The 14,117-nt window shown below is 31.9% G+C and overlaps 3 protein-coding genes across 4 annotated transcripts; 1 reads left to right on the top strand and 2 right to left on the bottom strand.

Moving 5' to 3' along the window:
* Positions 1-63: 63 nt before the first annotated feature.
* LOC124536439 (mpv17-like protein 2) lies at positions 64-2,025 on the bottom strand. Its single transcript, XM_047112979.1, has 2 exons — positions 1,814-2,025; positions 64-916 (listed from the first exon to the last, which is right to left on the bottom strand). Exon 2 carries the CDS (start codon positions 902-904, stop codon positions 272-274), a length of 633 nt encoding a protein of 210 aa, XP_046968935.1. The 5' UTR covers positions 905-916; positions 1,814-2,025; the 3' UTR covers positions 64-271.
* A 518-nt stretch (positions 2,026-2,543) lies between these two features.
* On the top strand, positions 2,544-9,984 carry LOC124536041 (nuclear receptor coactivator 5). 2 transcript variants are annotated; one of them, XM_047112444.1, is made up of 8 exons: positions 2,544-2,708; positions 2,800-3,073; positions 3,448-3,578; positions 4,281-4,427; positions 5,315-5,429; positions 6,644-6,843; positions 7,201-7,373; positions 9,500-9,984. In XM_047112444.1, the coding sequence occupies exons 1-8, from the start codon at positions 2,702-2,704 to the stop codon at positions 9,746-9,748; spliced, it is 1,296 nt and encodes a 431-aa protein (XP_046968400.1). In that variant the 5' UTR covers positions 2,544-2,701; the 3' UTR covers positions 9,749-9,984. The 2 variants fall into 2 exon arrangements, with proteins under 2 accessions (XP_046968400.1, XP_046968399.1); XM_047112443.1 differs by having other exon boundaries at positions 4,281-4,433.
* Positions 9,985-10,214: 230 nt separating this feature from the next.
* Positions 10,215-13,864, bottom strand: LOC124536040 (cell division cycle protein 27 homolog). The gene is made up of 4 exons (XM_047112442.1): positions 13,673-13,864; positions 13,512-13,587; positions 13,238-13,385; positions 10,215-12,975 (listed from the first exon to the last, which is right to left on the bottom strand). The coding sequence occupies exons 1-4, from the start codon at positions 13,694-13,696 to the stop codon at positions 11,106-11,108; spliced, it is 2,118 nt and encodes a 705-aa protein (XP_046968398.1). The 5' UTR covers positions 13,697-13,864; the 3' UTR covers positions 10,215-11,105.
* Between the last annotated feature and the right edge of the window lie 253 nt (positions 13,865-14,117).

Below are 14,117 nucleotides of genomic sequence, written 5' to 3'. Positions count from 1 at the left end.
ACATACATACTCTTGATTTACAGTAACTGTAACTTATATGTACCAGGAAATAAAACAATCATAAACAGTTTTATATAATAATTTATAATTATCATATAATAACAATGTTTAACAAAATAGTATTTACTCAAATACAACAATCACAGCCAAGCTCTATGGATGATAGAACTATGTATAAATCATATTTTATATTACAATTGATATGTACAATAGGTTTGGTGCGCTATGTGAAATAAATTGTATTGAATATAACATAATTTATTAATCTCTGTCATGATGATTTTGAATCCTGTGGAGGAATTTTTATTGATTTTTTATGTTTAACTTGTGAGGTATATACATCATATCCTAAAGAGATTGTATTATCATACAAAACTCTATATTTAGTTGGTAAGAAATAAAAGTTGATTATCTGTGCTGGAGGCCATACTAACCACTCCGCATGATACAACGTAACAAACTTGTCTCTCACTTCTTCTTTAAAGTTACCGACAGGGTCTTTTTCGAACAGCGCCAAACTACCAAAAAATGTTACAATCATAATTGGTGAAAATATTAATTGATCAAGTAATAGCTTCTTTGCTACCATGTCAAATGTTTTACCTATTATAAACTTGTCTAAAACTTTATACCAGTGATGGCATAACACACCTACCGCTGCACCAGAAAAAGCCATGTGCATGGTTCTTTTAGGATTATATTTATCTTGTTGCTTAGTGTATATTTCATAAGTTTGTTCCATAATATCACCTATAGATGACAAAGTTACGGAAATGGTAACATTTGTGTAAAGTAAATATTTGTCACTAAAGGCAACATTTACTACTTTTCTTGCACCAGTAGCAACACCCAGACTTCGTAAATTGCTTGTAATTCTTCTCCAGGTAAGGCCTAAAGCTTGCATTGTAAATTAAGTCTGCAAAGAAAATCAATAAAATCAGTAAATTGATACATTTGGTGGTCTAGATATATGATATTCAGTATCATCTTCTATTCAATTATCAACTGAAATATAAATAAGGGAGTATTCCCTTATTTATGTTTCAGTTGATAATTTCTATGCTAGTATGCATCCAAAATATTAGATTAGAATAGAATGTTCTATTCTCCCTTTAAGAAGGTCTGGAGCTAATTTAAAATACTTGTCTACAAAGCCAGTCATTGCATATGCATATGGAAAAATGTCATTGAAATAAGAAACATATTTTTCCATCACTGCTGAATCCAAGATGAATTGCAAACACAAAATGAGGAAAAACAGTGGTGCTTGTCTGGGTTTCAACCCTCAATCACCATTAAAGATGCATGTGTTCGGTACATCTTGAATAATAATTATTATTTACAACACATGTTAGACCCATTAAGATTTTATACTTGAATGTTATTGTGTTTCTAAAATACTTAAAACAATGCCAACACTGTCATAGAAATTATTATAAAGATTGTCAGTGCCAGGTGGCAACATATTTCTTTTAATTAAAACAAAGTCATGACTACAAAATATGTTAATGAAATTACTTAAAAGTGGATTGTTTCTGCTATTTTAATGATTTTATAACTATATTCATAAATATCAAATTCCTCTTAATTTTTTTTAATACAAATATTGTTCGCAATTTTTATTATCTATTTTTGGCCTTGGCGATGCTATCAAACCAACCTATAATTTAAGCAAACTACGCATTTGAGTATATTTTTATTTCATTATGAAACTTATCATGTGATGTTTTTTTTTAAATATCATAAATTTCTATAAAAAATACTATTGTGTAATAGACTATTTAAAAATTTAGAATAATAATTTTATACTCACATTTCCAATGAGATCTTTTAATAAAACTTTTGTCTACTTTTTTAGACCCATTTACAACTTAAAAATACAAAATTAAGTAAAAAAATCCCACAATCATTTTTTTTATTAATTTCATTTTTATACTATTCAAATATCTAACCTAAAAACTAAACCAATACCATTAAACAACTGACAGCGACTGACATTAGTGTCTACGACTCTACGATACGTCTAGTGAGAGTATCAAGTTGTCATCCAGAGATGAATGGTATGACTAGGATTAAAGGATTAAATTTTAACAATTTTACTCGTAAAATATGTCTCGAGGGATAAAGTCAAATTACATCATGATATTTTAAGATTTTAATGTGATGTAATGTTATGTACGTTACATAAGCAACAAGTTTAAAAGGTTACCATAAAATGCTGATACACAAATTAAATGATTCCAAAATTAAAGTTTCTCAGGGTGCAAGAAAATGTATGCTTAATATGTTATTTCGCGTGTGGTTCTAAGATATTACTCATGTGAGAGTTATAAAGCATTTGAACATTTAGTAAACAGCATTGTTACTTAGTACGAAAAAAATTTACTATAATTTTATTTTATGCATATTTTCCGAATCTAAAAAAGCTCAATATGCCATTTATTTTGACATTCGATACAATATATATCTGTTAACTTTTTAACTCAATTGAGTTAAGTTTTTATCTGTGAAATATGAATGTTATTGAGTGCTAAGCTTTGCTGTCAAAATAGCTATTGCTATTTGCTTCTTTGACAATTTTCTTAATGTCTCAGAATTGAGAATACATACTAATATAAAATATTTTCAAAAAAAATAAATAAAGTATATGATATTTTGTAATCAGACTTTATTTAAGTTCTGCAAATAATAGCTATCAACAATGACAGGTTATACTTATAATAATAAGAAAACACCGATGTGCTTATTAAAGAACTGGTTATAAGTAAAAAAATATTGAATGTAACAATTTTGTTTTAGACAAATTAACGCTGGATAAACAGGCGATGAAAGACAAATCGACAGCTCATCTTCGTATATACGTTGGCGGGCTCACCGATGATGCTAATGTTGACGAACTTTACAATCATTTTATCGAATACGGCAAAATTGATGGAATAATCATAAACAGAATATTTGGATTTGTACAGTTTCAACAGGAGTCGAGTGCGATCGAAGCAATAAATAAAGCTAATTTCAGTGTCTTTCAAGGGAAAAAAATAACTGTCAGAGCTGCACAACGCAGTGGACCGAAGTAAGATTTATTATTCTAAAACACGGAAAGATTGTGATACTAGACTAAATACAAAATAATTGTTAAAAGTCAATCTTCTCTATAAAGTATCAGAATGTATAGCATATCTTTACTATTGTTTATTTATGTGATGAAAGTACATGTCACATTGTAACATATCTAATCATATAAATGCGAAAGTAAGTTTGTTTATTTGACAGCAAAGTGTAACCTTTGTGGTCTTATTTACTTAAAAAATCTTGCATACATGCATACATACCTGCATCTTGACGCACATGAGTAAAAAGTGTATAAAATAAAACATATCTTGTATAGTATTAATATTTATTTTATTTAAAAAAAAAACATTTATAATATATGTTCCTGTAATCTAGGCGAGAAACTGATGTTGTTACAATACAGTCAGATAAACCACCAGCCCTTGCATTAACTGAGAATATACCTAAGGCAGGGGATGATATCGCTGATGAACCCTATGACAATTATGGAAACTATGTTGGTGATAGTAAGTACAATTACATATTTTAGAAAAATAAGAATACTAATAGTACATTGGTAATTTAAGTGTAATGTGAGAAATTTTAAACAATTCTAGGAAACATATACATTTCTTAACCCACTTAATGCTTTAGTAAAATCAAAGGAAAATATACTTTAATCAAATAGACTTTTACTAGCACTTTTGAAGTAGGTTAAGAGCTATCTCTTCGCCCATTTTATACAATATTTCCTGGTTAGTACTCTAGTGAAATGTTTGTATTTTCTAGGGACTGTTTGATTCTAAAGTAATTGATAGTATGAGTTTGTATACTAAGAACAATAATTATTTAAAAAAAATTAATAATAAACTTTTACAATTATATATATGTGAAAAATTATTTATTATTTCTCGAATTTCATCATTAAACTGTACAAAATGTTTATAACAAAGAAATTTTATTGTTTAATCAAAAAACACCTGCATGCAAAATATTACTACTGGGCAAAAGGATTTAAGTTTAATCCACCAAGCTTCATCATTGTTGATGGGCACATATAACAAAAATTACACCACACTCATGAAGTTTTCTGTTCACCATCTAGCATGCTGAAATTAAATGAATCGCAAGATAACCAAATGGCATATTCTAAAGCCTATCTTGGATATAATGTATGGATTTGTTTCAATAAATGAAGTTTTAGTACTAATAATTATATAATGTTTCAGATTATAGAGAAGAAGAATTTGAAGATGGTTACAATAAGCAAGGGTGGAATGAGAGAGATGCGCTGTCTCGAGGAGGGCCGCGGGGTCGCGCTCGGGGGCGCGGGAGGGGGCGCGGAGGCCCGACCAACTTCAGAGAACGATCGCCGGGTAGAGGTTACACGCATAACTAGTTCTTAATTCTAATATCAATTGGTCCTATCACATTGCCATACAGTCAATATCCTACTACTATTATAAAGGCGAAAGTTTGTAAGTATGCATGTATGGATGGGTTACTCTTTCACGTAAAAACTACTGAATGGATTTGAATGAAACTTTACCACAATATAGCTTATAAATCAGAATAACACATATGCTACAATTTTTGAAGTTTCTAATGTGAGGTCGTAAAAAAAACACATTTTTTGCGCATTTATCTCTTAGGAATAACCCACAATAACAATTTTTTATCCTTTACTTTGTACGAGAAATAATGGCTTATTTACGAAGCGATTTTAAGCGATTACTAGACTAGACGGGACGAACCTGAAGTCCACGCGAACGAAGTCGCGGGCAAAAGCTAGTCTAATTATATACATAAGATATATGAGAGGAATATAAATAGTTAACATAAACAATTGTGTCTTTACATATAATTATATTTACCCAAAAATTAGCCTATGTAAATAAAATTAAGCTATTAACATAGGTAAAGAATATTGCTGATGCATAACAATTACATTTCAGTTCGTATATTTTGAATTTAACCTATATAAATAATGAAGTTAAACATTTATTAAACATAAATTACTATTGAAAATAGAACTTGATATTCAAATTTAAATATCTCTTATTATGTCCCAATATATTTTGTATACAAGCATTTTATTTATTGATTATGACATTTAATCAAAGTACAAAATAGAATGGATTCAGAAAATAAATGATAATTTTATTGACATAAAAGAATCGGCGGAAGAAAGTTCACGGATCCTTTAATAGTCAATTGTATTTTATTAAGAGCATGTTTATGATGGACTTCTTATATCTTACAGGTGGCGAATGGCCTGAGAGGAATTATGACAGATACCCACAGCCTGAGTATCCAAGGGCATTACCGGAACCTGAGAGGAATGACTGTGAAATTATAGTTGTTTCAAAAGCTCTGACGTAAGGAAATTATTATAATAATTATTAAATAGCTACAAAATTTCTTCTTTTTAGTTTAAAATAGACTGGATTACTGTGAAATAAGCCAGTAGTGGATAAGACATAGACACTCACCTACACATGTTGATACTGAGTAACGAATATTAACCAAACCTTATCTTATAGCCAAAAATACACTATTTTGTTCAAATTCAAAAAGGAAAATATTTCAAAAACCTTGCTTTTACGAATAACACGCGATTTCCTAAAAGCTCAGACATATTGTGTTATTATGTGTATTTACTACTAATGATTATTATCTAATATATTTTTATTTATAATACAACACTATTCCACTTGATTACTTATAGTCGACAGTTTCGTCGACGTTTATAACGCCATTTTTTCGCATATCCATGATGAATATAATAGAATAATTAAGTTTAAATGTTGTTAACCTTTGTCCCCTTTTGTTCGAAATGGATTACATTTATACACACTTTCCGTTAGGCTTATCCTCCAAACTGGAATACAAAAAACTAGACACATATTTCTACCACAAAGTAAATCAAAATGGAATAAAGTAAGTAGTTTTTAATAAGTAAAAAAACTGAAATTTTGTGTCAAATGTCGGAATGGAATACATTTATACACACTTTCCGTTAGGCTTATCCTCCAAACTGGAATTCAAAAAACTATGTATTGCTGTTTGGCGTTATAATTATAAGGTAGAGTAGGTACGTATCACCATCTCGTAGTATTATTAATTCTTGACCATCCTTTTTTTTCTCCCTCAATAGCATTTACATCTCTTGTTTATGAGACGTATTTGGCCAATTACGACGTTTTATGAAAGTAACACGCAAGAAAATTGTTCGGTGTTTAGCTTTGAAAAATGTCAGGGATTTGTTCCAGGACATCTAAAACAGATAACATAAAAGGACGACACAGACATCACAAGACAATAACAATATCATACAAAAAAATGAATAAATTTAGAAATAAGTTTATTAGTAGGAAATGGAAAATATTAGTAGGAAAGAGAAAAAAAAATAAAATAATCTAACTGCATGCGTAAAGGGGGGAAAAAAGTCATCAAGGACCATCCTTTGATTAACTTTGAGTTGACATTTAAGTAAAACTTGAAAATTCAACTTCATACCTGTTTTATTGTTTTAATTTTTTTACAAATTTTTATAATAAATGTGTGATTTTAATCTTTTTATTTATTGCAGAGAATATGCAGAATATATTGAAGGGCGTCTAAAACGTCTAGGAATAGTTGTAGATTTACTATTTCCAATGGAGGATGTTCCCATAGGAAAAGTACTTGGAAACATTGCGTCGCGAGGCTGCCTTTATGCTATATTGGTAATGCCATTGAATTTGGAACACAGATCCTTGACACTAACAATCCTCCATGGCTTGCCACAAGGTAAGATGGTGTTTGTTTTCTATTTCATATAGTGGATTGGTAAATGTGTCACCTGATGGTAACTGGTCACTAATGCGCCATCAACCTAGGGAAGTAATGTGATATCCTATTTTCATACAGTTACCACTAGCTCACTCACCTTTTTTAATTTTCAAAATTAAAAAATATCTCTTATAATACCATTCAGAATATATGAACAGTGGGTGGTACCTACCCTGATAGGTTACACATAGTCCTACCACAAATTAAATCTATTAAAAAAACTTTAATTTTGTGTCAAATATTTTATTAATTTGCTTATTATTTATTAATTTGCTGGACTGTTCTAAATGATGTAATTTTAAAATTCTTATGTAGAACATCGCAATATGCCACTTGAAGACGCACTGCAACTACTATCAAGGAACTTTCAAGAAGTACAAAGAGGTGGACCTTCGGGTAGGGAAGCGGTATATGCTCTGCTCGGACAGTTGGCTGATGGTAGCACCCTCACTGTGCTTCAATACGATAAAGTTATCGAGTATCTGCAGGTAAGATTTATCTACTTACTTTTGGCACTTTGTCAAAGTCAATTTTATTCAATATAAATAATAATAATAATAATAAATATGAGACAACATCACATACATTACTCTGATCCCAATGTAAGTAGCTAAAGCACTTGTGTTATGGAAATCAGAAGTAACGACGGTACCACAAACACCCAGACCCAAGACAACATAGAAAACTAATGGTAATCTACATCGACTCGGCCAGGAATCGAGGTCCCGACCTCAGAGTGGCGTACCCATGAAAACCGGTGTACACACCACTTGACCACGGAGGTCGTCAGAATATAGAAGAACTTTATGAAATCTTACTTTTTTCGTAATATTTATTTATGTTGATGATGCTTACTTCCTAAACAAATTCGAACTTGTCAGTCAATCTCAAGGGAGACTAACTAGGTATAGTACGACACAACCTAGATGTAGCATCGGCAAAATTCTTAAAACCGATCACATCCGAACTGAGTATGCTTTCCCAAATTATCAATATTTATTTTTCATGTGAATATGATCTTTACACAAACGTAATAACTTGTCATATCATATATATTCGTCAATTTGACACGTCGTTTTACATGCACTCGGTTTCTCGGATGGAACTGACGCGAGAATCTATAGCGACGAATGGCGTCGAATGGCGCGATTGTGAGCCATTTTTATTAGTCGTGTAAATCGTCAGTAATCATAGTAATAAAGTAAGTAAGTAATGGTTTTATTTTAATTTCATTGCATTTTCCGATGATACATCTAATTTGTGCCGTACATACGCAGTAATTAAAAATAACACAAGTGTACAAACAAGTACGTACAACGTAAACATAAGTGCACTCTTTGTTCCTTTACTCATATCTTTCTATCATATCAAGCACAAAATTCAACATCCCAATGTTGTCAGCGACTATGTGCGACTATGTACAGCGTTATATGTATTCTACATAATTTTGAATTGTCAGTATTATTATAAATTGCAAGTTGATACATAGGTATAGTACGACACAAAATAGATGTAGCATCGGAAAATGCAATGGAATGAAAATAAAACCGATTACTGCCGATTTACACAATCAATAGAAATAGCGCCCTATCGCGCTATTCGACGCTATTCGTCGCTATAGATAAACGCGTCAGAGAAAGCAAGTGCTTGTAAATCAACGCGTCAAATTGACGAATATATTCGGTCATATAATATTACAAGTTATTACGTTTGTGCAAAGATCATATTCGCATGAGAAATAAATATTGATAATTTGGGATAGCGTACTCAATTCGGATGTGATCGGTTTTACGAATTTTGCCGATGCGACATCTAAGTTGTGTCGTACTATACGATCGCATTAAGTTTTTTTAAGCAGATTAGAGACTTCTTTGGAGATCAAAGCTTATTTTCTTTAACGTCTACGTCTAAACGTCTTCGTTCGTAACGTTCGGCTTTGAACAGAAATGGACCTCGAGTCGAACACTAGTTCTTTCAAGATTATAACAGACTGTCATTGACAGATTGAATAAATTAATGTGTTTTCATGCAGGATATTTGAATTTAGTTGTAGTTTGGTAGTAGGGTTCCGTGAGAGCCCGTCTGGTAATGTAAAACTGACTTCTCATACATTCTACGACCAATACATACAGCAATACTTAGTTTTTTTTTCTGTAGTTAGTTGATATTAGTTGACAAGGGACATAACAATCCCGGTGATCGAGGGCATGGGCTAATATTTCTTACAGCGCCAATTTCTATGCGTGATCACTTACCAGGAGGCTCATACGGCCATTTCGACGACCTCCATGGTCGAGTGGTCCGAGGTCCCGGGATCGATTCCCGGCCAAGTTGATGTAGATTACCATTAGTTTTCTATGTTGTCTTGGGTCTGGGTATTTGTCGTCGTTACTTCTGATTTCCATAACACAAGTGCTTCAGCTACTTACATTGGGATCAGAGTAATGTATGTGACGTTGTCTCATATTTATTATTATTTCAATATCACTTAATAGAAAAAAATGCGTCTGAACTGATTTTGCCAGTTTTTCTCGTTAAAATGTACATTCCGGCCCGATGGAATGTTTCATTTTCATCAAGAGTCTTGTATAAAGTATATTTTTATTTCTTATAGGAACGCAGAGAGCAACAAGTCAAGATCGAATTAGGTGAGCCATTAACCACTGCGACTACTAACAGTAAAACGCAAGTGGACTTACAGCAAAGAATATTGAGTATACTCAACGATAAAAAATCTTTGGGAAAATCTGAATCTCCACCCGTCGCGAGCCCGCCAGTGAGCAAGCAAGATTCACAGAACAAACTGTTAAATGATCCGACAGTCAGAAAAGCTTTAGATTCAATATTACAAAAATTTGTATAACTTATGTTCATAAATTTCTTAGCTATTATTATTGGAATAGTAATATAGCAGTATTAGAAATAAGATTTATCATTAAATAAAATGTAATGATGACTACAGTTTGGACTTTATTTCGTTTCATAATATAATTGAAAAAAAAAAAATTGGTACATTTAAGGTGAAATTATACTTTTAAATTATTAGTTATGCTAAATATAGCAATCAAATGAGCATAGGTTTGCTTAGAGAGATGAATGCGAAATAAAATACAAAATATCCCGATGTCTAGAATTTAATCTGTGACGAATTGTTTCTGTATAGTTTTGGTACAATATGGAAATACTTTCTATTAATAGCGCCTTTACGTTTTTAGTAAAGATTTCTTATTACAATAATTAGAACAATATGTAATTTTAAGAAAGCAAATAAATGATTTTTTTAATGTATTACTTCGTATTATTTATGACGTTTGAAATAAAACACAAGATAATTTAATATATTTTTTATAAGTTCACATATAATCAGGGTGGTGTACGTCTTTAGAGCTAGCAGTTGATTGGTGATTCAAAGACAAACAATAGTGTATTTTTAGTATTATATAAACGCCACAAATAATTTCATATACATACTATGAACTAATATTTGTTAGACTGTACATATTGTTCCAGAATTTAACTGCATTGGGTACATATCGTGTAATTAGACATAACAGTTCTGAACATCCAATTGCTTTTATTTTTTACAAGTTTTTACTTTTATCAAATTACAAATATTTTTCATGCATATTATCGATTTCCATATGTATAAAGAATTCTATATTACAAAATTGATTACTAAAAATCTATGATAATGAAACACCGCCAGCGGTTCTCTTGTATAAGCTTTCACAAGCAGATAAAAAAAATACTTTCGTGATATTAGAAACGAAATCACTTACGGACGTTTCGTATCATAAAATTACGATGTCAAATAAATTGCAGTCAATGATATTAATTTGCATAGTACATTTATTTAGAATAAAAAAACACCACATTGAGATCAAAGCCCTGTGTGTTTTAGGTCTTTCAAAAGCATGTTTGTTTAGTTATATTCTAGGGATTATTTTCTATACAAGATATTACATAATAAACTAGGATAACTTTAGGAATATCCACAACTTACTCTATATAAACAAGTCCACATACGCTCTTACTACTACAGCAACTAAATGCGTCACACACCAGTCGATCTCCATAAAGCTATGTTTGGAAGATTTGGTGTCAATTCGGAGGTCGAAAGGTGAGCGCCTTATTTACAAGAGATATCAGTCATGTATGACTACAACACCCACCAATCTAGACGAATCAATAAAGTTCATTTTGCAGTAGTCAGATTACGTTTAAGACGGTCTTTCAGGGGCATCCTCTTGTTTTGATGGATCAAATCCTTCTTTTATATGTCCACCGGTACCTTTGGGATCTAAATCTGTAGCCCAGCTGAAATGCATTAAAGCTAAATGAGAATTACCCAATTTATTATGAACTTTACCAAGTAAATAGTACACTAAGGATTCTCTAGGAGCAATATCCTTTAAATGGTGCAAATCAGCCAAAGCATCTTGAGGTCTTCCAGCACGCAACAAGACTGAGGCTCTATGGAAGCGACATAAAGGATTCTCCGTATCTAATGAGACTGCTCTTTCTAGAGTTGCTATTGCACGATCCATTTTACCCAAAGCCGCCTGAGCTAAGCCAAGTTGGCAGCGTAAAACACCTGAGTGGGGATGAATAGCTAAAGCTCGACGTATATGAACTTCTGATGCTTTCCAACGCTCTTGACGAGCATAAACTGTCGCTATGCCAAACCACGCGACGTAATTACGTGGGTCAATACTAACAGCAGTTCGAAAACTAGAAAGTGCTTTATCTGTTTCTTCTGCCACAGCATACTCATGGCCTAACAGAGCATGGGCATAAGCAGCATCTGGGTCTATTTGGACAGCCCTTTTGAAAAATTTCAGAGCAGTTTCACGTTCTTTATGTAGAGAAAAACAATTGCCTGCTGCTAACCAGGATATAGAGTCATTTCTATTAAGTTCTACCAGTTCTTGTGCTAGTGCTGATAACTGAGCTTCACGCTGGAGATGCCAGAGACATGTACTATAAATATCCATGCCTTCTGTACGATTTGGATATTGTTTTCTAATTTCTGAAAAAATTTTAGCTGCCGCCTCATATTGTGCTAGTTCATAATGAGCTCGAGCTATCATAGTCTGCACCCAAGGAGATGCTTGCTGTTTCGGTGGAATTTCTTGAAATAGTTTAATTGCATTTTTACAATCTAAAAATGACAGTGATTTGTAAGCCTCTCCTAGTTCTTTTAGAAGGTGTAACAAGGCTACACCATTAGTGTTCTTTGGTGGTATTGTAGGTGTAACTTCTATGCTTTTATTCCTTTCGTTAGTGTCAGAATTTGTTTTCATATTTTTGGCTGTACGCTGTTTATTCTTTCTTGAAGGGCTTTTAGGAGCTACAAATTTCCGACTAGGTGATTTATTGTTTTCTTTAACTGAGTAACTACTATTGTTATTACTGAACAATCGTGAAGATCTTCTCGGGGCAGGGCCAAGTGTACATCTAGGTCCTGGACTAAACACTGCATCTTTTAGTTGACCAACATGTGCTCTTAAAGAGTTAACTATTTTCGGTAAAGCTTTCTGTTCGTTTGAATCTGTTAAGGTTGGTGTATACAATACTGGAGATTCTTCCATAGGCAGCATACCAAATGATGGTGAGAAAGGTATTGGCGCCATACCACTAAATACACTATGCATACGTTTAACAGGAGCTTGTATCTCTGGGGTGATGCTTGTCGACATAGACATGGGAGTTCGAGAAGCGACATTATTTGGTGTTACATTAGCATTCATATTAGTATTATTAGGAATGTTACTATTAACAAATGAAATATTCTCAGAATTGCTGACTAGATTCACTAATGTTGAAACACCAAATGTAAATTCAGTGTTATTTATTTGGAATACAATATGGGGGTCTACTTTCTCCCCCATGTTGCATAGAAGTGCAAAGGATTTCCACATAAATGGATTTAAAGACAATGCTTTCCGATGTGCCTCAGCAGCTTTACTTCTTCTCTCTGTGATGTTATAAATTTTTGCCAGAAGTTGCAATGCATATGGTGCTTGTTCTCCAAATTCGGAGGCTACAATATCTAAATTTGTTCCTAATGCAATTTCAGCATCTTTGTAACTGTAAAAAAAAAATAAGTTTTTTTATTGGTGAATGAATGTTTTATTTATTTAATAATGTTTTTACTGCTTTACTATCACAAAACAATGAATGTATAACAAAAATAACAGTAAATTAGAAATTGTTTTAATTAAGTGGTCTAAGTAAGTGTATGTGTAAGTGTATTTTTCTTGGTACTTAATTTATTAAGAAACAGCAAACATTAGCCATTTCAATTCAGTAATTACATTTTATTGATCTTGAAGATTAGTTAATTACTTACGATTTGAGTTCAACTGAGCATTTTGCTAAAAGAAACCTTGCTTGTGGTAAAGTGAGTGATGTATTTTGTAATAAATGTTGAGTTTCATTAACACGTCCTGCTCTGTAGTAACAAGTGCCCAATAAAAATGCTGTCTCTTCGGAAGCCACTGAAATAATGTTACATATTTAATTATCAAGACACCCAAATAAAAATTTAATGCAAACAAAATTAATCAATAATAATTTGATCTGTTAAGAGGGTATGACATATTTGAATAACTTGCAATCCTTACCTTCAGCGTGTAATCTCTCTGCCAAGAATATAGCATTGTCATATTCGTAATTGTTGAGACAATCCCAAACAATAACCTGCAGAAATTCAAATAATTTAATAAATAAAATTGCCTACAATGCCAATACCTTGACAGGTATGAAAAATATTTTTAAAACCTACCTGTATAGGTTCTTGGACAATCATTTTATTTTAATAGTGTACACTTTAAAGAAAGTAAATACTATAAAATATTTCACATATCTAGCCACAATCACTACACAGTCACAAAGTAAAATAAAAACGTTTCTTTTACGACGGACATTTTCATTTCAGTTTGTTGATTGTCTATGGGCGGATGATTGTTGTTACGAAAGCGATGGTTCGCTCAATAAGTATATGAGCTGCATAAGTTACCATAAAAATCGAACATTTTAACGTTTTTTCCCTTTTGACTCTTAATTTACCAGTACTCTTTACTTTATTGTTATAAAAAAAAGATAAAGCGTTTATATTTGAATTTTTTTTAGTATGCTTATTTAATATGGTAAACATTTAAAAAAAATAACGATATTTTGAAATTTGAAGTATCATAGACAGAAATTATCACTGTGCATATGCACTGATC

Source organism: Vanessa cardui, chromosome 16 (assembly GCF_905220365.1).
Source record: "Vanessa cardui chromosome 16, ilVanCard2.1, whole genome shotgun sequence".
Lineage (NCBI taxonomy): Eukaryota > Metazoa > Arthropoda > Insecta > Lepidoptera > Nymphalidae > Vanessa > Vanessa cardui.
The sequence above is the reverse complement of the archived record's forward strand: the minus strand, read 5'-3'. Positions and strand labels throughout refer to the sequence as shown.

What these genes read in the sequence shown, in the direction of transcription:
- LOC124536041 (XM_047112443.1), top strand. An exon ending in AGAACGATCGCCGGGTAGAG is followed by an intron (nt 4,434 to 5,314) that starts GTTACACGCATA and finishes TATATCTTACAG; the next exon opens with GTGGCGAATGGCCTGAGAGG. An exon ending in GTTGTTTCAAAAGCTCTGAC is followed by an intron (nt 5,430 to 6,643) that starts GTAAGGAAATTA and finishes TATTTATTGCAG; the next exon opens with AGAATATGCAGAATATATTG.
- LOC124536040 (XM_047112442.1), bottom strand. Translation starts at nt 13,696, where the DNA reads ATGATTGTCCAAGAACCTATACAG. An exon ending in AGAGAGATTACACGCTGAAG is followed by an intron (nt 13,386 to 13,511) that starts GTAAGGATTGCA and finishes ACATTATTTCAG; the next exon opens with TGGCTTCCGAAGAGACAGCA. An exon ending in TGCTCAGTTGAACTCAAATC is followed by an intron (nt 12,976 to 13,237) that starts GTAAGTAATTAA and finishes TTTTTTTTACAG; the next exon opens with TTACAAAGATGCTGAAATTG.
- LOC124536439 (XM_047112979.1), bottom strand. Translation starts at nt 904, where the DNA reads ATGCAAGCTTTAGGCCTTACCTGGAGAAGAATTACAAGCAATTTACGA.